We start from the raw sequence: 26,024 nt of genomic DNA on the forward strand, positions 1-26,024 counted from the left end.
AGCTAACAGATTTTTGTTATAAGAACGTTCTCCAAATATTCAGTGTTGGTTCTGGGGACGTAAAAAAATTAACGTGTTTTAAAAGGTGTGATGCTCCTCTGCTGAGATCTTGAGAGATTTAATGTCTTCTTTATCTTCAGTTGATTTCATCTAAGGCTGTGGCTGAAGAAAGTTGTAGTTTGTGTTCTTATTTCTCTTTCTTTCAGTGTTTGTTCACTGCAGGTGTTTGAATGATTGAATGAATGTTTCAGGAACATCACACTAACCTTTTAATAACATTCTATTAACATTCAGGAAACTGGACATTTTTATGCTCTTGGAATGTATACAAATGTATACAATGAATACAAATCAACATTCCTAGAATCCTTATTTTTTATGTTCCCAGAACCAACACTGAATATTTGGAGAAGGTTCTTATAACAAAAATTTGTTTGCTGGTTTTAAAGCTCCTTGCACAAGCACTTGTCAACATGGGCATCAGTTGTTGTTGTTGCGATCTCCAGTATTTGTTGTGTTGTCTATTCTATTTCTCTGTCTCTTCAACTGTGCTGAGCATACAGAGTACACATGGTTGGTAAGATGAGACAAAAGAATGTATTCAAGGAAGGGAAAAGCAGGTCCTTCCATGGCTGTCTGAGCAGGGAGCGAGAACCATGGTCGTAGTAGGGTAAGGAAGCAGTCGTTTGGTGTGGGTGAGTCGGGCAATTGACCATACGACTGCGATTACTTGACCACTCCCACCCTTTTTAACTTATGTGTGGTGAGTTGGCTCACATGATTTAAGTTTTGCACTTCTGAACTTCCGTTAAGGGAACATAGTGAGCATCGATGCTCCCTGGTTTTCATGGTGCATTGTGGGACTTTTTTAGGGTGTTTCAGTGCACTGGAAGGATTCAGATTGATTTAATTTAAATTTAATAATTTATGCTCATGTTCTGCCCTTCCGAATGAGTAGGGCATAGGGATGTTCACTTCCGATTGGAATTTGTCATTGGAGTGCTTAAACAGCTGCTGAGAGGCGTTGCAAATTCGACCGCAGTAGAAAAAAACAGACTTTTCTTGAAATGGATTTTGTCCGGACTAAGCAATGCCAAACATGCTGTACAGTACAGTAAAAGCACATTTCATAACAAATAGTGAGTGAATTGTCTGAAATTGTGAAATATTTTTTGTCATGTAATGTTTTTGTGAACTGATGTCAGAAATATTTCATGTACTTTAATTCAGGCACAGCAGCAGCGACTAAAAGACATCTATGACATTGTCAATCAAACTGTTGTTACGGCTGGTGTAATCGTCTCTGAGGCAAACCTGACTGTCCTTGAGGTGGAAGATATGATCACGGTACATCTGCTTTTTTATCAACTTCATTTCTGCATATTCTGTAGGCTACTGCATGTAGTCTTGCAACAGAAATATTATCCAAGAGGCCATATCTTTTTCAACTCTACACCTTATATTTTATACTTATAAAGTCTATTGACCATTTTCCATTAAATGGGACAAAATGGCTCACTAGATATATTTAGCTTGATTTTCTTTTTCTTGTTCACTGCCACTTTATGGTAGCTCCTTGGTAATTAGACTACTTCAAAATATTGACTATGTTTTCATACATTTTTACAAATGTTTTAAGATAGATTTCTGTGTTTTAAGATCTATGCACAAGTTTAAAAGCTCAAGACAAAGAAATGGTGTGCCGTACCCAAATTGAAATTTAAGAACATAAAAAGAACAAACAGTTCATTGTCAATAACCCCTTTAAACCTCAATGAACATATATATTAATTGTTATTTTATTGAATCTGTGTATAGAATGTGAGTGAACAGCATGCAGAAATCGATGGGGCTCGTGTGTCGCTGGAGAGAAAGACAGAGAAAATGTCTCAGTCAGACAGAGAACTAGTTCTGAGAGCCGAGGATCACGCTGATGATCTGCAGAGACATGCTGAAGAACTTCAGTAGTGAGTTTCAAACCAGAAATGACCAATGTTATTTCTCTATCTACCAGAAATGACCAATGTTATTTCTCTATCTGTATGATATTTCAAATGTACTCTTTTTCATGACTGTCATGACATGGCGAACAATCATAGGAGCATCACTAACATGACAATCGCTGCTCTTATCTCTCCTTTAGTAATCTGAAAGGAAGCGATGCAAATGGACGAGTGCAGAAAGCCCTGAACGCCTTGAATGTGTATGACAATATCGTCAAAAACATAGATAACGCTAACATCACTGGCCTGACTGCTCTCAACATCTCCAGCACTACACATGCCGTAAGTCAAGTCAAGTCAACTTTATTTTTGATAGTGCTATATAAAATAGGAAGCAGCTTCATAATATTAAACAGGAAGGTAACAAAATTAATGATGCTAAATTCAAGTTCAGATTCTGCTGTAAAATGGCGGTAGCAAGACAATAGTGTCATTATTCAGCCCAATTCAGTTCAGTTCAGTTCAGTTTAATAACTTATAAAGTTAAATTTATTATGAAATAAATTTGAATCCGCTATATACTTTGGTTCCTATTACTAATTAATTCATTGCAGAATATAGAAAACCAAAATGCTCACAGTTTTCTTAAAAAAAAAAAAAAAAATACTACAAAAACTACAAACTACAAAAAACTACAAGTGATGGTAAACAGATGGTAACCATGATATGTATATATATACACTCACCTAAAGGATTATTAGGAACACCATACTAATACTGTGTTTGACCCCCTTTCGCCTTCAGAACTGCCTTAATTCTACGTGGCATTGATTCAACAAGGTGCAACAAAGCATTCTTTAGAAATGTTGGCCCATATTGATAGGATAGCATCTTGCAGTTGATGGAGATTTGTGGGATGCACATCCAGGGCACGAAGCTCCCGTTCCACCACATCCCAAAGATGCTCTATTGGGTTGAGATCTGGTGACTGTGGGGGCCATTTTAGTACAGTGAACTCATTGTCATGTTCAAGAAACCAATTTGAAATGATTCGAGCTTTGTGACATGGTGCATTATCCTGCTGGAAGTAGCCATCAGAGGATGGGTACATGGTGGTCATAAAGGGATGGACATGGTCAGAAACAATGCTCAGGTAGGCCGTGGCATTTAAACGATGCCCAATTGGCACTAAGGGGCCTAAAGTGTGCCAAGAAAACATCCCCCACACCATTACACCACCACCACCAGCCTGCACAGTGGTAACAAGGCATGATGGATCCATGTTCTCATTCTGTTTACGCCAAATTCTCACTCTACCATCTGAATGTCTCAACAGAAATCGAGACTCATCAGACCAGGCAACATTTTTCCAGTCTTCAACTGTCCAATTTTGGTGAGCTCGTGCAAATTGTAGCCTCTTTTTCCTATTTGTAGTAGAGATGAGTGGTACCCGATGGGGTCTTCTGCTGTTGTAGCCCATCCGCCTCAAGGTTGTGCGTGTTGTGGCTTCACAAATGATTTGCTGCATACCTCGGTTGTAACGAGTGGTTATTTCAGTCAAAGTTGCTCTTCTATGAGCTTGAATCAATTGGCCCATTCTCCTCTGACCTCTAGCATCAACAAGGCATTTTCGCCCACAGGACTGCCGCATACTGGATGTTTTTCCCTTTTCACACCATTCTTTGTAAACCCTAGAAATGGTTGTGCGTGAAAATCCCAGTTACTGAGCAGATTGTGAAATACTCAGACCGGCCCGTCTGGCACCAACAACCATGCCACGCTCAAAATTGCTTAAATCACCTTTCTTTCCCATTCTGACATTCAGTTTGGAGTTCAGGAGATTGTCTTGACCAGGACCACACCCCTAAATGCATTGAAGCAACTGCCATGTGATTGGTTGATTAGATAATTGCATTAATGAGAAACTGAACAGGTGTTCCTAATAATCCTTTAGGTGAGTGTATATATATATACATACATACATACTGAATGATTACCATATTAATTTATCATGATATTTGCATGGTACTCCAAGGTACTCCATAGCATCATCAAATTTCTTCAAAATATCATGCAAGTGTTGTTTTATGTATGTCTATCATTCAAATGTTTGGAATACATGGTGATACAGCTTGGTGAAAAAAAGAATCAATTTCTTTCAAAAACATCAAAAATGTTGTATTGAATCTACACCTTTGAATGCTAATGTATCTCTGTGTACAGTGGTTAATGTGGTTACTTGACGTGTCCCTTGGTATTTTTCTCAGGATATTGACGGATTAAACTCTCAACTGAGCCTCATGCGCTCTCAGAGTGACAGTGTGTTAACAGAGGCCTCCACCCTGTTCTTTCAGCAGAAAGGTAAAGCAGAGAGAGTGCTTTTTCTCACTTTTCCTACTTTGTGGATAAAACTAAGTCCACTTTATTTTATTTTTGCAGACATTGTATCCACAGTCCTCGACAATAAGAAATACATCGAAGAGACCAATGAGATGATGGATAGCTCCTCTAAAAAAATAGCTAAGATCATCAGTGACATCAATGCAATTCATAAAGGCAAGAATAAATTGTACATTTACTTTTTTTAGTTGTATCTCTGCCTGTACTATTTGGTGTTTGGAGCTCTGCCAAGTTTGATTTTGAATTCTTTCATTTATGATTTTCTGTTTATTATATCTTCTTTACACTTGATATTGCTTCTCTTCTTAGAAATAAATAAGTTAGAGTCAGAACATTTTTGAGGATAACATTAAAGGGGACCTATTATAATTCACTTTATAAGGTGTTTGATATGGCGGAAAATCAATGACAAAATTAACGGAGCGCACAACTGATGCTGGCGCGCGCAGTAAATGACATTCGCAAGAGGATAACAGATCTACACGCGAGGAAACGGGAACTCGCAAGCTCATTCAAACCCTACGCGCGCGCATGCCATCTCATCTGCACGCAACACAAGCCCTCGCGCGTGCATGATCATTCCCCACGCTCTCGCGCTTGATCTCCTCTCGCCTGCTGCTTTTGCTTGCTCGAACCATAGACTGTAAAAAAAAGATGGACGACGCCCCTTCGCTCTCTTCCATTGATGAGAACTGATCGAGACGCTTTGGCTTCACTTTTCAGGGCTTGTGCGGCACGCTTGGCTCTAACACTTTTATTTTTGCCAGTCGAGGGGCGGGACTTACTGTTTTATGGAGCTTAAAATATGACAATATGATTTGAATTTGAATTGTGTAAATTTGAATTATTTACAAGTGAAATCTAACAAAATTTAATTTTAGGTGGTAGTTTAAATAGTTCTGAATTAGATTTTTTTAAACGAATATTGAACATTTGAAATTTAACAAATTGAAATGTTTTTATGGCTGAATTTTATAGACATGTATTTTCAAACAGCTAGTTTTTTTGTTCTGAATTCGTATACTGCAAATATTCAGTTTTAAAAAAATACAGATTCAAGTTTTCAAGATGAAGAAATTCGGAACTTCAAATTCAGTTTTCTAAAATTCAATCTCAAAAATTCAAGTTCAAAAATTCAGATTTTACAGAAAGTAGGTCACAGGTCATCCACAGGGAAGAGTAAAGGATCTCAGATAAGTCGAACAGAGCATTTTGGCTGCACTGCAGTAGTTTTCTGCCGCAAACGCGGTGGTGGTTCAAGAGAATCCGTGTATCTTTCATTCAGTCGTTTTTTTATTTAATATTAAGAGTAGAAAAATGAGAAAACAGCTTGAGTATTAGATTTCTAATATTCTAGTAATAATAGTCCGCTTCTGCAGTTGCACGGAGCTTACAAAACGCGTGTATTGCAACTATAGGCTACATTTAATTTTCTCATCAAACAACTAGACTAACGAATGGCTCGGTACAACAGAAGAGCCTAGAAAGGGCTTTTTCTCTGTGTAGACCAGCAGTTGGTCTGAATTTGCTATAACCTATAGCCTATTTTCTGGACTGTAGCCTATAGGCTAAGTCACGTTTTATCATGAAACACGCTGTGATTTATTCCAAAGTGACTAAGGCATATATAATGCATTTAACGTTAAATAATCTAAATGTTGACTTTCAAAAGTAGGCGCGCCAAAAAGGCTATTCTCTGTATTTTGGTTCATTTTTGGTGAGCGCCAGAAAGATCTAAAGAGACGCGCTAAAGCAGTGCATCATGTTGTTTTATTTATTTTTCAATGACATGATATTTTGTAGTCATTTTGAATGTACACAAATAAAAATATACATTTTACTGTTTCGAATGATGTCATATTATCTGTATGACTATAAATAACAGAGTATTAAGTTATTTCCCAGCAGTGGAACAAATCCAAGTGATGGCGCTCGCGCATCGCGCTCTCACACAACATAGTAGGCTATCAGTTCTGGCGTTGCTTCATATCGCAGACTGTTCATTATCAAAATGAAACACAGTCAACCAAACATATAAAAAGTTATGCTGCCTAATTTAATTGGTCTGCTGTACAATATAAAGGGCAAGCTGTGCCGCACACAGTCCTACTTGTTATTCCAAACATTTCCCTTGCTGTGAAGACGCTGATTTAGCCTATACGTGTATTTTGGGACTCGACTGAAGTATGACGCCTTTTTATTTGTATTATAATATAATATATTAAAATACATAATCTTCTGAGTTTTATGATGTAGCCTAGGCCTTGTGTGTTTTATTAAAATGTATTATAATTTACATCTCAAAAGGATGCGCTTTGTGCATTCTCTGACATTATATTTATTTATTTAATTAATATTGAGTATCAATTGATGTTAAACAAAACGGTGTGTTATTTTCTCTGGCAACTAAATTCCAAAAAAAAAAAAAAAAAAACCTTCCAAAGCAAAGCCATTGTGCGTCCTCTCAGCGCTCCGCAGCTTTTCCACACAGATTTTGAGAACTGGCCAGCTAAAAAAAATAGGCCAAAGAAGTAGACTAACGGCTAGTGTCTGGGAAATGCGAGGTACGTTCATATTTATAAATAAACATAACTGATTTTGTCTACACCTAAATACATTTCCTAATAATAACAGTGATTAAGCCCAAATGTGGGTGGGGGTAATGAACACAATATGTTTTTTTGTTTGTTTGTTTTTTGCCCAAATGGTCTCCACTCTATGCATTTTGTAATAATACAGCAACATTTTTTAACTGACCGTATTTGCCAGAAAATAAGTCGCATGCACGTTGAGTGCAAGTCACACCGGATCATGTTGAGAGAGAAACGCGTCATAAAAAAAAAAACATTTTAGTATTAGCCTATTCAGCAATAGTGTAAAAGACCTGTAAATAAAATACAACATTTCAAAAGTTTTCATATTTGCAATGTAACATGTGGATGCTAACTGTTGTGATGTCATCCAAGAACAACACCTCTCTTTTGGTTTTCTTTAGTTTTATTAAACTCAGGTCTGCATGTCAAATCACTCACATCTCGTTCCTTGTTCTCTCTCTCTCTAACTCCCACTCTCGTCACTTCTCGCGATAACTCACACACTATACTACATCCCTTCCCTTGTTAATTTTTAAGTTTATAACTTAAAACAACCTATCTACTAATTAAGTAAACAAAAAGTTTAACTAAGTAAATTAAGATCTTCTCTTTAAACTAAACACAGAAGACAGTATGTACTAAATAACAGTATGTAACTAAATAACAATTACTTCAAGTGACCATATCCTTAAACTTAGCTGGTCTCTTCACAACACGACCACTTCTAGTCGTTAACGGAAACTCCAAAGGAACAGTCTCTGGCAACTTTGACACTTCTTTCTGCTCTTGCTCACTCTTCACTTGTTCACTTTGCAGATGTGGGCTAACCCTTTCCTCCTCAAGCTCAGGAACAGGTGAATCCACGGACAACGACGCATGTCTCATGTGTTTAACATTTCTTTTGACCAAAGATCCATCTTCTGTATTTACAAGTTCAAACGAGCTGTCTGACGTTTTGCTCAGAAGGACATACCTAGCAGCTTTAAACTTTGAGTCCAACTTTCCCTGCTCCATATTTGTGACATAGACTACATCTCCAACTTTGAAGGAATGATCCTTTGCTTTGTTTTTTTTTATCTGCATAGTTTTTCATTTTCTCCTTGTACATCTGATGATGTGTCTTGACTTCCTCTGTGATCTGTTCTTGTAACAGGTCCAAGGTTGGTAATTTTGTTCAAATATCTCCATTGTCAGTTACAACTTCTGATGGATAGCCAAACCGAGCAAACATTTTCATCAGTTCTGCTATAACTGTTTGTGAGGATATGTCAGCTACCACGACCGCCTCAGGAAAGGAAGAGAAGTAATCAATAACAGTCAAAACGTATTCACCTTGAATTGGTCCTACTAAGTCAATTCCCAGCTTTGTCCACGGCCTTGGGGGCAGCTCAAGTGGTTGCAGCGGTTGGTCGTCCTGAAGTGGTTGATTCATTATACATGCTGCACAATCTCTAACTATTCTCTCAACGTCCAAGTCCATGTTGGGCCAGTAAAACTTACACCTTAGGTACTGCTTTGTTCTCACTACACCCTGGTGTGTCTCATGAGCGAGGCCCAATGCATTTTTTACTAAAGAAGAGGGAAGCACAATTCTACTTCCACGAAGTACAAGTCCATCATATAAATATAGCTGCAAGCAGCAATTACCGGGGCCAAGCAGAATAAGACGACAAGACATGGCTGAAAGTGTCAGATCAACTGCAACAATGAGCAATTAAAGACATTTAAAGAGGATTTTAGGCAAAATGCCTGAAAAATCATAGAAACAATAATTAAAAATATGATTTAATGGATTATCACTTTCGACCAATAGGTGGCGCAGTTACAAAACTGATGTGATGTGGTCAGAGTGAAGTGACAATGACACATACAAAGTTTGGTGTCAATATGTCAAGGCATTGCAGAGATAAAGCCTGAATAGTGCTATTAGCATCATGCCTCAACTTTGCTGCTGCGCTATACGAAAACAGTTTCGTCTAACGGTCTGGAGATGATACGATTCGATTTTGGTGAAAATCGGACAAACGGTCTAGGAGGAGTTCGTAAAAGTAGGTTTTGACTGAAAATCAAGATGGCGGACAGGAAGTTAGGCCAAATAAGGAAAACTTGGTATCTATGTTCTCAGCTTAACCCAAAGAATCTATTAAGACCAGTGGCATTTCAATAGCCAGATTTATTCAAAAGTTATTAGCCTTTTTGTAAATTTTGTTATAACTTTTGACCACTAGATGGCTCTGTTTCGAAATATTTTGAGTACCTTCAGGGGATGGTGTTGTTGGCACATTCTGAGTTTCGTAATATTACACCAATGCATTTGTTTAGTATAGCATTTTATTTCACAAAACTGTATTGAAGTCAATGGGAATTTCATGTTTTGTTCTATTATAGCGCCACCAAGAGGCTCAGTCCCACAATTTTTTGTATGTGTCCTCAGAGTGAGCCCATACATATGTGTGTCAATTTTGGTGAAAATATCTCAATTCACTTCAGAGTTATAGACATTTATATGAAAAAACACGTAAAAAATTACTGACACATGACTTTAATTGAATTTTACTACCCCTTACTATCAATATTTTCGCATTTGGGCATTGGCATATAGCTAACGACCTATGTTTTCAAACTTCTGACGGTGGTTTCGTCTCGATCGGACTAGCGGTTTCGAAGATATAGCCAAATGTTTTTTAAGCGCTAAATCACAACGCTACACAAACCGTAAGGCAAAACCTAGCATGTTTGGTATCGTAGGACTCGGCAAGGTTTCAGGAGTCTAATTAGATGAGTCTCGTGAAAATACGTCAACCACACCCAAAGTTATAAGCATTTGAAAAAATAAATTCACCACTAGGTGGCGCTGTTTCGAAACTTCTCAGGTTCTTTCAGGACACCGTGCTGATGACCCATACCAAGTTTCGTAACAATCCGTTCATGCGTTCCTAAAATACAGCATTTTAGCACAAAATTTAAAATGGCCGATATGGTAAAATTGGATATCAGTCGACTCGGCATGTTGCCCCGAATCTAACAAGACCAATTTTATGATTTTTGGACAAACTGTTCAGAAATTATAAGCAAAAATAGCCATTTTTCATATCTCCGGACCAGTAGGTGGTGCTGCGCTGAACGCAGCATGTAACCTCAGGTCATGCTTGTGATGACATGTACCAAGTTTGGTCTGATTACGATAAACTGTTGCGGAGATACAGCCTTACGACTGTTTTTGCAAGCGCTACGTAAAATTTGTTCGTGGGTTTATCGAAAACGGTTAAGCGGATCAACTTGAATTCCATAACTTTTTGTCGGCATTGTCTGGAGATGATCTGGTTCAATTTTCGTGAAAATCGGAGCAACGGCCTAGGAGGAGTTCGAAAAAGTAGGTTTTTCGGAAAATTCAAAATGGCGGAAAAATTTCCATGACGGAAAATGACGTCATAGGGTGCAATCGAATCGGCTTGAGCTAGGGAATAAGGGGACAAAATAATTTTGTTGATAGGCCTTAGGGTTCAAAAGTTATTAGCATAAACATGAGTGAAACTTTGGACAGTTGGTGGCGCTAGAGGGATTGGTTTTAAGACACCAAATTTGCTATGGTGACTTTTCAGACTGTCCTCTATCAGTGTGCCAAATTTCATAACTTTCCCGCAAGCGGTTCTATGGGCTGCCATAGACTCCCAGAGCGGAAGAAGAAGAAGAAGAAGAACGGGAACAGATACAATAGGTGCCTCCGCACCTTCGGTGCTTGGCCCCTAATGACAATTCAGTCGCACACCGTTGATACGGAACTAACACTTCTGGAACTGGATTTGGCCACTGGTTTGCGTGAACTGCTTGAATCAGCTGCTGAAGAATTGGATCACGTTCTGTTGCCTCTTTAATCACTTCAACGGTCAGTGCCTGTAAATCATGTGTCTGCACCAGTAACACTTTCTTCACATAATCCTCCACATATTCAGTAGTTTCAGTCATTGGCAAGGCAAGCCTGGATAGAGAATCTGCGACATTTGTCTTACCGACAATGTGCTCTATTTTATAATCATATGGTTGTAATCTCCATCCTAAACGCTGAATACGTGGTGGAAGCAGTGTTGCCTTCTCAGGGTTAAACATGTGAATTAGCGGCTTATGATCAGTCTGTAATGTAAATTTTCCTCCCCACAGATATGTTCTGAAACGTTCAACAGCCCAAACACAGCCAAGAGCTTCACGCTCAATTTGGGAATATCGTCTCTCTGTGGCAGTTAGGGAACGACTTGCATAAGCAACTGGTTTGTTGTGTCCATCGTCTTGCCTTTGAAGCAGAATAGCCCCGAGGCCAACAGGGCTAGCATCGCTCATCACATACGTTGGTGCACCAAGTTGAAAATAGGCCAGACAAGGTTCGCTTGTCAGAGTTACTTTCATGCTGTTAAATGATTGTTCAGTCTGAGTTGTCCATTCCCATTGAACATTCTTCCTTGTTAGTCTTCTGAGTGGTTCTGAGATGTTGGCAAAGTTAGGAACAAACTTCATTAGGTATCCACATGTACCCAGAAAAGATCTCAACTGACTTACATTTTGTGGCCTGGGTGCTCCACACACAGCTTCCACTTTCCTGGGATCAGGTTTAATTCCTTCGGAGTTACTAAATGACCCAGAACCTCTACTTGTTTTAGTCCAAAGGAGCACTTATCTTTGTTCAGTTTAAGTCCTCTTTCCTTGAATCTTTCAAACACTGCTCTCAATCTTTCCTCCAGCTTACTAACAGTGTCCGCATACACTACAACATCATCCATGTACCAAACTACTCCTGTTAACCCACAAAGTATGGAGTCCATGGCTTTTTGATACGCCTTTGGTGCACTAGAAAGACCAAAGGGAACTTTCCGGAAACGGTAGCACCCTCTATGTGTGATAAAGGTTGTTAGACTTCTTGACTGCTCTGCTAAATCAACCTGCCAAAATCCTTTCCTGGCATCCAATTTGGCAAATATTTTAGCACCTTGCATCGCTTGTAGAATGCTATCAACTGTCGGAAATGGATGCCTTTCTCGAATGACTGCTTTATTGACTTCTCTTAAATCAACACACAGTCTCACCTCTGTAGTGTCTTTCTTTGGTATCAATAAGAGGTTGGAGATCCATTCTGCACCTTCATTGACCTCCTCTATGATTCCATCTTCAATCATCTTATCTAGCTCTTGATTGACAGCTTCAATCATGTGATATGGAACTCGTCTTAGTCCTTGTGCTACAGGTGCTATTTTCTCATCCACCGTAACTCTGTGAAAATATCCTGTAATTTGTCCAAGTCCTTTGAAGAGTGACTCATACTCTTTGGTCAGGATGCTGAACCTGTCTGGGGAATTGTCCACTTTGTTCACATCCGACACATGTAAAACTCCTAGCTTAAAACATGCATTCCTCCCCAGCAGTGGTTCTACAATTCCTTTAATCACATAGATGGTGTCTGTTATGGTTCTCTCTTTGTATTTTAAACAAGCCTCAAAAGAACCTTCACATTTCAGTGGATTATCTTGTGCATAAGCAAAAAATCTTTTATTCGTCGGGCACAGAGTGATGCCTTTCTGTTTGAAAATAGTCTTGTACAGTTGTTCACTGATGAAATTTTTCCCACTTCCTGTATCCACAATCATTTTGATTCTTTGGCCTTGCACTTTTATGGTCTCTTTACCTTCTGAATCGATGGAGTAGACGAATTCCTCTGAATCATCCGAATCAAACTCATGCACAGTTCTTATGTGTTTCTCTTTAAATCCTGGCTTGTCTCTCATCTTCTGATCTGCTTCTTTTTTTCTACATGTCCTTGCAAAGTGTCCGACTTTCTTACAATACAAGCATTTAGCTGTCTTTGCTCCACATTCCTTGGAATAGTGCATGGCCAACCCGCATCTGTGACATTTCCTTTCTTTGTCTGCACGCGATTCATCTTTGTTTACTCTCGGTCCTTTTGCATGCGTTCGTTGCGTGCGAGTATGCTGCCTAGTGAAGTGCACTTGACAGTCTTTCAAATTGCTTGATTGCTCCGACAGCATCTTTGACTCTTCTTGTGCTGCCTCGAAGATTCGCGCGATCTTTAACGCTTTTTCCAAAGTTAATCCTTCCTCTTGCAACAATTTGTCACACAGCCGTTTGTCTACACTCTTTTCTACCAGTTGATCTCTCAGCATATCTGACTCCAAAGCTCCAAACTCGCACGATTTGGCCAACTCTCTCAACGAATTCAAGAATGCATCAACTGTCTCGTCCAACGACTGAGCTCTCTGTCTAAATTTATGACGTTCCATAACGACATTCCTACGAGGAGTAAAGTATGCATCCAACGCAGCCACCGCTCGTTCATATGTATTTTTCTCACCTGGCAGATTGGCAAAAATCCGCTGTACTGGCGCTCCTATACAATGCAGCAATGTGGCTCTTTTCACTTTATCCTCTGCTTCTGTTAATCCGCTCGCTATTTCAAAGAAAGTGTACGACTCTCTCCACATCTTATACTCCATGTATAAATCCACAACTCCGAGGTTAAGTGGTCCTGGCGGTGTTAACTGTGCAGTGGCCATGGCGACTTTTCTTCACGATAGTACAGATTTTGCCTTATAATCCTCGTCGCCAATTGTTGTGATGTCATCAAAGAACAACACCTCTCTTTTGGTTTTCTTTAGTTTTATTGAACTCAGGTCTGCATGTCAAATCACTCACATCTCGTTCCTTGTTCTCTCTCTCTCTAACTCCCACTCTCGTCACTTCTCGCGATAACTCACGCACTATACTACACTAAATATTAATATAAAGAAGGCTTCCTACTTCAGTCGAGTCCCAAAATACACGTATAGGCTAAATCAGCGTCTTCACAGCAAGGGAAATGTTTGGAATAACTAGTAGGACTGTGTGCAGCACAGCTTGCCCTTTATATTGTACAACAGACCAATTAAATTAGGCAGAATAACTTTTTATATGTTTGGTTGACTGTGTTTCATTTTGATAATGAACAGTCTGCGATATGAAGCAACGCCAGAACTGATAGCCTACTATGTTGTGTGAGAGCGCGATGCGCGAGCGCCATCACTTGGATTTGTTCCACTGGGAAATAATGTAAAAGGTCCCGTTCTTCGTGATCCCATGTTTCAAACTTTAGTTATTGTGTAATGTTGTTGTTAGAGTATAAATAATATCTGTAAAATTATAAAGCTCAAAGTTCAATGCCAAGCGAGATATTTTATTTAACAGAAGTCGCCTACATCGAACGGCCTGTTTGGACTACATCCCTCTACTTCCTTCTTTAATGACGTCACTAGAACCGTTTTTTAACTAACCTCCGCCCACAGGAATGCTCCCTCAACTCTACCGAAATTCGTTTATGTACTTGCGCACTTCTTATAACTTACTGTGTTTACTCAGCTCTTACGGTGATTTTCTGAAGTAAAACTGACGCTTCATCTTTTGTGTGATGTACAATAAACTTTATTAAACTCATCAGTATATGTTTGATCATCATTCAGACAGCAGACTTGTAGGCTATTAATAAATAATGGATACATACAAGCAGATGACAAATACGTTATAATAACCGTAATTAAACTACTAAACTATACCTGTTTCATCTCTATACAGCACTCTGACTCTGTAGGCATTATTGTCCGACCCGAAATGAACACCGTTACTGAGAGTTTCTGATATTATCATCATTCCGTGAGATGAAATTGTCCTGAGAGACTGAGCGCAAGCTCATGAAGCTCCGCCCCCTGGGTCGTCCAGCAGCAGCTTATTTGCATTTAAAGGGCACACACTAAAACAGCGCGTTTTTCTGTGCCCCAAAAAATGACAATTTAAACATGCTGTAAAAAATTATCTGTTGGGTATTTTGAGCTGAAACTTCACATACACACTCTGGGGACATCAGAGACTTATTTTACATCTTGTGAAAAGGGGCATAATACGGGACCTTTAATACTCTGTTATTTATAGTTAATACAGATAATATGACATCATCCGAAACAGTAAAATGTATATTTTTATTTGTGTACATTCAAAATGACTACAAAATATCATGTCATTGAAAAAAAACTAAAAAAACAACATGATGCGCTGCTTTAGCGCGTCTCGGTAGATCTTTCTGGCGCTCACCAAAAATGAACCAAAATACAGAGAATAGCCTTCTTGGCGCGCCTACTTTTGAAAGTCAACATTTAGATTATTTAACATTAAATGCATTATATACGCCTGAGTCACTTTGGAATAAATCACAGCATGTTTCATGATAAAACTTGACTTAGCCTAATACAGTCCAGAAAATAGGCTATAGGTTATAGCAAATTCAGACCAACTGCTGGTCTACACAGAGAAAAAGCCCTTTCTAGGCTCTTCTGTTGTACCGAGCCATTCGTTAGTCTAGTTGTTTGATGAGAAAATTAAATGTAGCCTATAGTTGCAATACACGCGTTTTGTAAGCTCCGTGCAACTGCTGCAGCGGACTATTATTACTAGAATATTAGAAATCTAATACTAATTCTCATTTTTCTACTCTTAATATTAAATAAAAAAACGACTGAACGAAAGATACACGGATTCTCTTGAACCACCACCGCGTTTGGGGCAGAAAACTACTGCAGTGCAGCCAAAATGCTCTGTTCGACTTATCTGAGATCCTTTACTCTTCCCTGTGGATGACCTGTGACCTACTTTCTGTAAGATCTGAATTTTTGAACTTGAATTTTTGAGATTGAATTTTAGAAAACTGAATTTGAAGTTCCGAATTTCTTCATCTTGAAAACTTGAATCTGTATTTTTTTAAACTGAATATTTGCAGTATACAAATTCAGAACAAAAAAACTAGCTGTTTGAAAATACATGTCTATAAAATTCAGCCATAAAAACATTTCAATTTGTTAAATTTCAAATGTTCAATATTCGTTTTAAAAAAATCTAATTCAGAACTATTTAAACTTCACTTGTAAATAATTCAAATTTACACAATTCAAATTCAAATCATATTGTCATATTTTAAGCTCCATAGTTTTAATAACCTCAAATGTCATTGGTTACTTCCCCTTTTCCGGAAGTCAGTTGTGATTGAACACCTGTCCAATAACCCGTAATTCACTTGACTTCAGACATGATATTTGTTTTATTTATTTATATTAATGTGTAATGTGATTTAATGCATTGGTAATATAGAATAGATTCTTACCAGATACTTTATTAACAGAAAGTCGTACTAGTGATTGCATTGCGTTGTTAAGAGATATTTACTGACTGTAATGATGCATTTCCATGGTTATTAGCATTGTAAATCTACCAAAATTCTTATAAATTTTTACATTTTATATTTATAACACTATGATTTGTGTTATTGGCATTAAAATATCTAAAAGAAATTGGATAAAAATGGGAATGCAAAGTCATATTTGCTGTAGTTCACCACTACATTACCACTATACTCCCTTTCACCACTATTAACGTTTACCCAACCAAAATTATATTGGATCTGAGAACCTCAGAAATGTAAAAAGTGTCCATTAAATAGTTGTAAATATAACAACGGCTTTGGATGAAAGATAAATTACTTGTTTATATCAATAAGCAAGAGTTTTTGTGTAAGCTTTTTGTTATCATCCTGTGTATTACTATTATGTCAATTTTGAGTTGTTCATTATATTTTCTATTAAATGTAAAAGGGGTTCTGGCAGCATGAATGCATTTTTTTTTTTTTTTGATATTTTATGTTCAGATGGGGTGTAATCATTCATGCTGTGTACTGTACTTGCCTCACTTTCTCTTATTAGGTTATTCGCTTACAAAAAGTTAGATGATTGAGATCACTATATAATGTTGTAATATCTACTTTGCTGGGTTTAAGCTGGGTTTAATAATTTGCTGGGTTTAATTTTGTTCCTCTGTATTCTGTAGCAAATTCTGAAAAGGCATTTGTAAGCTATAATTAATGCTGTGTACTGTATCTTAACTTGAGAAGCCAGAACCCCTTTTACATTTAATAGAAAATATAATGAACCATTTATATTACGTAAAAATGTATAAGAATTTTGGTAGATTTACAAAGCTAATAACTATGGAAATGAATCATTACAGTCTGTAAATATCTCTTAACAACACAATGCAATCACTAGTAAGACTTCCTGTTAATAAAGTATCTGGTAAGAATCTATTCTATATTAACAATGCATTAAATCACATTACACATTAATATAAATAAATAAAACAAATTAAGTGATGTCTCATGTCAAGGACAGGCATCCAATGACATTGTAACCAATGACATTTGAGGTTATTAAAACAGTAAGTCCCACCCCTCGACTGCCAAAAATAAAACTGTTCGAGCGAGCAAAAGCAGCGAGAGGAGATCAAGCGCGAGAGCGTGGGGAATGATCATGCGCGCGCGCGCGAGGGCTTGTATTGTGTGCAGAGGAGATGTCATGCGCGCGCAGGGTTTGAATGAGCTTGCGAGTTCTCTTACGAGAGTCCTCTCGTACTGCGTTTTTTGTAAAAACGCTACGGGAAAAGTCTCTTTTCACGAAATACTGAAGCAAAAAATTATCCTTAATTTTCCATATATGTAAAGCGCGTTGCAGCAGTACACAGCTATGGCGAGACAGCTTGCTCGCTCATTGGCTGTTCTGCGGCAACTGCATAAGCCTATCGAGCGAGGCCTGAAGTGACGTCAGGCCAATGAGGGCGCTTCGCGCCCTCCTTGCCACTTCCCGCCGAGACGGGTGTGGCTAACCTCTATAAAAGGAGCTCGAAAAGGCTGATTCACTTGATTTTTCATCTCTTCAGCGAAGCTCACGCATCGCTGGATCACGAGGAAGCACGCGTCGTCTGATGCAAGCACTTCAGCGGGACGAGCCCTCGAAGCCGCTGGCCAACGCCGCCTTCTACCGCCGTACCTGCTGCGCTTTCCGACGCCATATCCTTTCCATTCTTTGTTCTTGTGTGTGTGTGTTCGCTTTGCAACACTCACCCCTAAAAGAGCTGCGTCTTTTTCAAGATGCCTTCTCATGCAGCGCTCGCGCTCGCTGACGGCGAAACGCCTTCACTCCGAGCCAATTGCCTACGGTGACTCTGAGGACTCGCCGGGCATCCTTTCCGAGGCTGCCCTTCCTGGAAGCGGATGGCGGGATTAGTTTTTCTTTACGTTACAAGAAAAGCTACCCTTCCTCTGCACGCGTCATTCACCGGCGAAGGAGAAAAGAGTGTTCTTAATCCCGCCGTTGGTCGGTCTGACCTCTTTTCTCTCACATTTCCCAGTTCCCTGTTCGGCGACTGTACCCGTAGTACCCGCTTGCCTGCAACCGAACACCGTTTCTACGGTTCCCGTGCGTCACTGGCGAAAGGAGAATGGAGTGTTTTCAGCCCCGCTGAAACTGGGCGATATCCACTCTTCTCACATTCTGGCATTTTTCAGGCGTCTGAAAATGCAAATCACTCTGTTTGTTCCCCGAGAGGCAACTGCAGACGTGTTTTTTGCTGCCCACGAGCACGTGGTACATGCCTGCAAGCAAACGCCAGTGTGGATAATACTCGCGCTGACTTTATGTCTATGTATCTTCACTGTGGTCCAGTGGTAGATTCTTAGGCTTTCGCGCGGGGGATCCGAGTTCGTATCCCGGGTCTGCCGGCAGAAAATATTTATGCCGCCGAATGCAAATCACTCTGTTTGTTCCCCGAGAGGCAACTGCAGACGTGTTTTTTGCTGCCCACGAGCACGTGGTACATGCCTGCAAGCAAACACCAGTGTGGATAATACTCGCGCTGACTTTATGTCTATGTATCTTCACTGTGGTCCAGTGGTAGATTCTTAGGCTTTCGCGCGGGGGATCCGAGTTCGAATCCCGGGTCTGCCGGCAGAAAATATTTATGCCGCCGAATGCAAATCACTCTGTTTGTTCCCCGAGAGGCAACTGCAGACGTGTTTTTTGCAGCCCACGAGCACGTGGTACATGGCCGGACTTCTACCGAAGTCCCGGCCACGGCCGATGATGCTATATGTGTAGAGAAGATGCCCACTGCCTAGTGCCCATCCCTACACACTAGCACAGCCCTTCACACAGGGCCCGCGCTCATATTCGACTCGGGTCGATCACGCACACAACATAGTGAACGTGCCCACTGCCTAGTGCCCACAAACACTATGTTCTGCATGCCTTGTGGTTTCTGTAAAGACGAAACCTGTGTGCATTCACTCTGCTCAGGCAGACAGTGCACTCATTGCAGTAACTGTGCCCGCTCTCCCGCGCCCACACTTACTCACGGCCATTATATTTCCTACGGGACTCGCCCAGCCCTCCTTTGCTCGGTTAAACACCGCAGCGGGGTCGAGCGCAGGCATTCTGTCCACTGTGATCAGCTCGCTTCCCCCTAGGGCTCGCGCACATAAAATCGACTCAGGTCGATTGCGCTTCCAACATAGTAAAAGTGCCCACTTCCCAGTGCCCACGAACACTATGTCTCACAGATCACAGGCTCTCTGTAAAAACGGGACCTGTTCGCGCTCGCTCTGCTCAGGCAGGCAGCGCGTCCAAAGCAGTGAATGTGCCCGTTTACTCGCAGACAGCATGAGTCCCACGAGACTTTCTCAGCCCTCCCTCACTCAGTTAAGCACTGTAGTAGGGTCGAGGACGAGCGTTCTGCCCGCTGTAATAAGCGCGCTCCCCGCCTCGAATGTCACAGGCGTAACGCCTATGTTATTGCGCCCCGAAGCACCTCTGTTGCACGGCGAACAGAGCGCGCTTCGCATCCAACCCTTAGCCAGCCATGCAGAGGCATGGGCAGCGCTTCCAGGGGTTTCGGACTGGGTGCTAGACATTATAAACAGAGGCTTCTCGCTACAGTTTTGTCGACGCCCTCCCCGCTTCACAGCGCGCGTCGAAACTACGGTGACTTTAGAAGTAGCACACCTACTTCGCGCCGAAATATCAAAACTGATGAGCAAAGGGGCGATAGAGCATGTATCCCAAGCTCAAAGCGAAGGGGGGCTATACAGCAGATACTTTCTTGTCCCCAAAAAGGACGGTGGTATCAGGCCCATACTGGATCTAAGACGGCTGAACAGAGCATTAGTGAAACGCAGTTTCAAAATGCTCACGACCAGGAAAATCCTCGCGCATATTCGCCGAGGAGACTGGTTTATGTCGATAGATCTGAAGGACGTGTATTTTCAAATACAGATAGCGTCACATCACAGGCGATACTTGAGATTCGCCTTCGAGGGTCAGACATACCAGTATACAGTCCTGCCGTTCGGCTTGTCCCTGGCACCTCGTACATTTACGAAGTGCATGGACGCAGCGCTCGCCCCTCTCAGACTCAGAGGCATGCGAGTGCTGAACTATTTGGACGACTGGCTGATCCTAGCTCAATCACGATCACTGCTCGTGGAGCACAGAACCATTTTACTCGATCACCTCGAGAATCTTGGTATCACGGTCAATTGGACAAAGAGTTCGCTGAACCCCAGTCAAGCGATTTCGTTTCTGGGTACCATTCTGGACTCACAGTCTATGACAGCGCGGCTGTCGCCACAGCGCGTGCTGCACATTCAGCGCACGGCGAGATCCTTCCGCTGCGGCGCGACTACCCCGCTCAGGAAGTTTCAAAGGATGCTGGGTCTCATGGCCTCAGCATCGCCAGTTCTTCAGCTGGGCTTGCTCCGCATGCGCCCTGTGCAGTTCTGGTTGAGAGCGCGAGTACCGCGCAGAGCGTGGGTGTCTGGCCGGTTACGTCTCAAGGTCAATCAGAGCTGTGTGACAGCCCTGATACCTTGGATGGTGGACGACTGGTACCGATCAGGTGTAAGCCTGGGGACTTCCTCGGGAGTGAGGATGGTGTCGACAGACGCATCCACCTCGGGATGGGGAGCGCTGCTCGAGGGCAGACCGTTCTTCGGCCTGTGGTCAGAACGAGAAAAGCTCCAACATATCAACTGCCTGGAAATGCTGGCAGTGCACAACGCGCTGACGCGTTTTTGTCCCCAAATCAAGGACCAACACATTGTAGTCCGTTCGGACAACACGGCCGTGGTGTCCTACATAAATCGCCAGGGCGGTCTCAGATCCAGATCCCTGTACAGGCTGGCGAAACGCCTCCTAACATGGGCTCAGCACAATTTGCGCTCGCTGAGAGCAGTGTATGTGCCTGGGCTCCAGAATTTGGGCCCAGACAGACTGTCCAGGAACAACATTCCCCTGAGCGAATGGTCTCTACACCCACAAACAGTCCGGCTGTTGTGGGAGAGATTCGGCAGAGCGGAAGTGGACCTATTCGTGTCCCGCGAAAACGCTCACTGCCCCGTGTTCTTTTCCAAGAACGACAGCGCGCTGTCCCGGATGTGGCCGCGCTGCCCGCTATACGCTTTTCCCCCCGTCTCCCTCCTGCCTCAGGTGTTCCCAGACCTCCTTCAGTCCCTATGTGGGACCTTTCTACGGTTTTGGCGGCCATGAAAGGTGCCCCTTTCGAGCCTATCCAATCTATTAGCCTCAAACATTTGTCTTTTAAAACAGTGTTTTTGATGGCTCTCGCTTCGGTGAAGCGCATAGGCGACCTGCACGCGCTCTCCGTGAGCCCAGCGTGCTTAGAGTTTGGACCTAATGACTCTAAAGTCATACTCAAACCTAGGCATGGTTATGTGCCAAAATCCCTCAACACGCCGTTTCGGGCTCAGGTTATCTCCCTGTCTGCCCTGCCGGGATCAAGTGAGGAAGGGGACTCAAGTTTTCTTTGCCCCATTAGGGCTTTAAGAGCTTACGTGTCCCGCTCTGCTGTCTTCAGACAGACTGAGCAGCTCTTTGTCTCGTTCAGTGGACGTTCCAAGGGAATGGCTGTTTCGAAACAGAGCCTATCCGGATGGATAGTTGACGCCATAGCGCTGGCTTACACTGTCAAGGGCCTCCAGTGCCCGTTGGGCGTTAGAGCGCACTCCACGAGAGGCGTCGCCTCTTCGTGGGCTTGGTCTAGCGGGATTTCCTTACAGGACATACAGTGAGGAAAATAAGTATTTGAACACCCTGCTATTTTGCAAGTTCTCCCACTTGGAAATCATGGAGGGGTCTGAAATTGTCATCGTAGGTGCATGTCCACTGTGAGAGACATAATCAAAAAAAAAAAAATCCAGAAATCACAATATATGATTTTTTAACTATTTATTTGTATGATACAGCTGCAAATAAGTATTTGAACACCTGTCTATCAGCTAGAATTCTGACCCTCAAAGACCTGTTAGTCTGCCTTTAAAATGTCCACCTCCACTCCATTTATTATCCTAAATTAGATGCACCTGTTTGAGGTCGTTAGCTGCATAAAGACACCTGTCCACCCCATACAATCAGTAAGAATCCAACTACTAACATGGCCAAGACCAAAGAGCTGTCCAAAGACACTAGAGACAAAATTGTACACCTCCACAAGCCTGGAAAGGGCTACGGGGAAATTGCCAAGCAGCTTGGTGAAAAAAGGTCCACTGTTGGAGCAATCATTAGAAAATGGAAGAAGCTAAACATGACTGTCAATCTCCCTCGGACTGGGGCTCCATGCAAGATCTCACCTCGTGGGGTCTCAATGATCCTAAGAAAGGTGAGAAATCAGCCCAGAACTACACGGGAGGAGCTGGTCAATGACCTGAAAAGAGCTGGGACCACCGTTTCCAAGGTTACTGTTGGTAATACACTAAGACGTCATGGTTTGAAATCATGCATGGCACGGAAGGTTCCCCTGCTTAAACCAGCACATGTCAAGGCCCGTCTTAAGTTTGCCAATGACCATTTGGATGATCCAGAGGAGTCATGGGAGAAAGTCATGTGGTCAGATGAGACCAAAATAGAACTTTTTGGTCATAATTCCACTAAACGTGTTTGGAGGAAGAAGAATGATGAGTACCATCCCAAGAACACCATCCCTACTGTGAAGCATGGGGGTGGTAGCATCATGCTTTGGGGGTGTTTTTCTGCACATGGGACAGGGCGACTGCACTGTATTAAGGAGAGGATGACCGGGGCCATGTATTGCGAGATTTTGGGGAACAACCTCCTTCCCTCAGTTAGAGCATTGAAGATGGGTCGAGGCTGGGTCTTCCAACATGACAATGACCCGAAGCACACAGCCAGGATAACCAAGGAGTGGCTCTGTAAGAAGCATATCAAGGTTCTGGCGTGGCCTAGCCAGTCTCCAGACCTAAACCCAATAGAGAATCTTTGGAGGGAGCTCAAACTCCGTGTTTCTCAGCGACAGCCCAGAAACCTGACTGATCTAGAGAAGATCTGTGTGGAGGAGTGGGCCAAAATCCCTCCTGCAGTGTGTGCAAACCTGGTGAAAAACTACAGGAAACGTTTGACCTCTGTAATTGCAAACAAAGGCTACTGTACCAAATATTAACATTGATTTTCTCAGGTGTTCAAATACTTATTTGCAGCTGTATCATACAAATAAATAGTTAAAAAATCATACATTGTGATTTCTGGATTTTTTTTTTTAGATTATGTCTCTCACAGTGGACATGCACCTACGATGACAATTTCAGACCCCTCCATGATTTCTAAGTGGGAGAACTTGCAAAATAGCAGGGTGTTCAAATACTTATTTTCCTCACTGTATGTATGGCGGCAGGCTGGGCCTCGCCGTCTACATTTATTAGGTTTTACAACCTAGAGGTTCCCGCCTTGCAGGCTAAGCTACTATCGGTGTAGTCGAATCAGCTGTCTAACTAGAACACTGAAATCGCATGCGCAGTGCGCTACCGACTGTTTTATGGGCAGAATTGTGTAAGACCCACATTTCCCACATTAGTTCAGGTTCCCCACCCTGTCTATGTGATGTCATATTCGCGTCTGCGGACGCGGCCATATAAGGACGGAGGGATTCCCCTTTTGTCTCTAGACTCTCTCTGTGAGGTCATGTTTTGCGTCTGCGGACGCTACAATATAGGGAATTAAGGTCCCCCCCCCTTATTCCCAGACTCTCTGTGAGTCTATCTGGTGATTATGCACTGTATACCTGGGTTAGCTTCCAGTGATCGGTGTTTTATCCCAGCACGCACAGCGTTTTACAAGGGGTTCCCGTAGCGTTTTTACAAAAAACGCAGTACGAGAGGACTCTCGTAAGAGAACGTACTCGGTTACTAACGTAACCTCGGTTCTCTCTAGAAGAGGGAACGAGTACTGCGTTCTCTGCCGTGCGTACGCTTCACTCTGGTTCGCTTCGACGATGAAAATCAAGTGAATCAGCCTTTTCGAGCTCCTTTTATAGAGGTTAGCCACACCCGTCTCGGCGGGAAGTGGCAAGGAGGGCGCGAAGCGCCCTCATTGGCCTGACGTCACTTCAGGCCTCGCTCGATAGGCTTATGCAGTTGCCGCAGAACAGCCAATGAGCGAGCAAGCTGTCTCGCCATAGCTGTGTACTGCTGCAACGCGCTTTACATATATGGAAAATTAAGGATAATTTTTTGCTTCAGTATTTCGTGAAAAGAGACTTTTCCCGTAGCGTTTTTACAAAAAACGCAGTACTCGTTCCCTCTTCTAGAGAGAACCGAGGTTACGTTAGTAACCGAGTACGTTCCCGTTTCCTCGCGTGTAGATCTGTTATCCTCTCACGAAAGTCATTTACTGCGCGCCCCAGCATCAGTTGTGCGCTCCGTTAATTTTGTCATTGATTTTTCGCCATAGTTTGAACACTGATGTGTGTCCACAGTATGTGTAAACAACAAGCCTAAAATTGTAAAGATCCACCCACTCCCTTTTTTAATTATTCACATAAATCATAAACAGTGGGTTCCAGATTTCCCCCTACTCTTACGTGAAATCATTTTACGCCGGACTGCTTCACAAACGGGGGTCAGTTCAGTGGTGTAGTCTACGTGATACGCAGGTATACGCCGTATACCCACTAGAAAAGGCCAAGGATTTGCGTATACCCACTTAAAAAAAGCGTGAGGATACGTATCAACTTCGTTTTGTGTCAGAACTTTCACACTTTCATTCATAAATTCACCCTGTCAATATGTTTGCGAAGAATGAATAAATCAAAAGTAGGGCTGTACAATGAATCAAATCTCGATATGGACTAGTGTCTATGAATATTAAAGCTAAAAGAGACTGCAATTGTTCTACGCGTCTCTGGGAATGAGCGCTCAATGTGTGCTCCACTAACTGTTACACACACACACACACACACACACACACAGAAGCACGCGTGACTCACGCTCGTGGTGTTTTCAGCGTTTCACTGTATTGAGACATGATGTTGGCTATACATGTGCATTTCATCGCAGATCTGCTATTAGAGTCACTTGACGAGAATTTCACCATTTCATTTGATAAAACTATCGTCATTCATTCGTTTCATACACACAGAAACTGTTATGTCTTTACGACAACCTGTCAAAATAAAAGTTCGGTATAACTTGAAAAAATTATAACAGAAATATATTACTATTGCACAGTAAAGTATACTTCAGGCCTAATAATAATAATAATAATAATAATAATAATAATAATAATAATAATAATAGTTTATTAAAACACACAGAAAGTCAAATGCCTACAACCCACCAAAATAAAAGTTAGGTCTAACTCAAATAAATTAGAAAGAAATTGCACAGTAAAATGTATTTTAAAGTAACACCTTTTTTTTTTTTTTTTTTGAGTATGCGGTTGCGGGGGGGGGGGGGGGGGGGGGGGGGGGGTGTTGGGGATATTACAGTATACTCACTACAAAAAACTAGACTACACCACTGGGTCAGTTCAACGCTGTATTTGCACAAAAGTTGTTTCTGAAAGATTTTTTAGATTTGATTAATTAAATCTATTTAACTCCAAAACAACTATATAAAGGTATCCACTAACCATTCAGAAAAGCCAAGTTGCAGTCTAAAACTTTTTCCTGAGTCTCTCCATCAGTGTCCGGCTCGAACATGTAAGGCTGAACACCACTAAAATGGGTTTAAACTGGAAACCATGATTTTAAATGAGACCATAAAGTTCACTAAGAGTTCTAGTCAAGTTTGAGACTGCTCTTGTTAGAGTTCCATATTCCATTTGACCAGGGTTGTATTTCTACACCAGTATTGCATTTACATTATATGTGTATG

At 41.6% G+C, this 26,024-nt stretch overlaps 2 protein-coding genes across 2 annotated transcripts in view; both read left to right on the top strand.

Annotated features, from left to right (window-relative positions):
* tube1 (tubulin, epsilon 1) overlaps positions 1-26,024 on the top strand; it is a 212,764-nt gene that overhangs the window by 90,062 nt on the left and 96,678 nt on the right. The window lies entirely within an intron of this gene.
* The window catches only part of lama4 (laminin, alpha 4), a 95,824-nt gene that overhangs the window by 34,651 nt on the left and 35,149 nt on the right, over positions 1-26,024 (top strand). The window contains exons 14-18 of the mRNA XM_084091114.1: positions 1,231-1,347; positions 1,819-1,967; positions 2,144-2,285; positions 4,211-4,304; positions 4,383-4,499. Of these exons, the coding sequence (XP_083947240.1) occupies positions 1,231-1,347; positions 1,819-1,967; positions 2,144-2,285; positions 4,211-4,304; positions 4,383-4,499 (619 nt within the window). The remainder of the gene's footprint in view (positions 1-1,230; positions 1,348-1,818; positions 1,968-2,143; positions 2,286-4,210; positions 4,305-4,382; positions 4,500-26,024) is intronic.

Source organism: Abramis brama (assembly GCF_963993115.1).
Source record: "Abramis brama genome assembly, chromosome: 18".
In the NCBI taxonomy this organism is placed as follows: Eukaryota; Metazoa; Chordata; class Actinopteri; order Cypriniformes; family Leuciscidae; genus Abramis; species Abramis brama.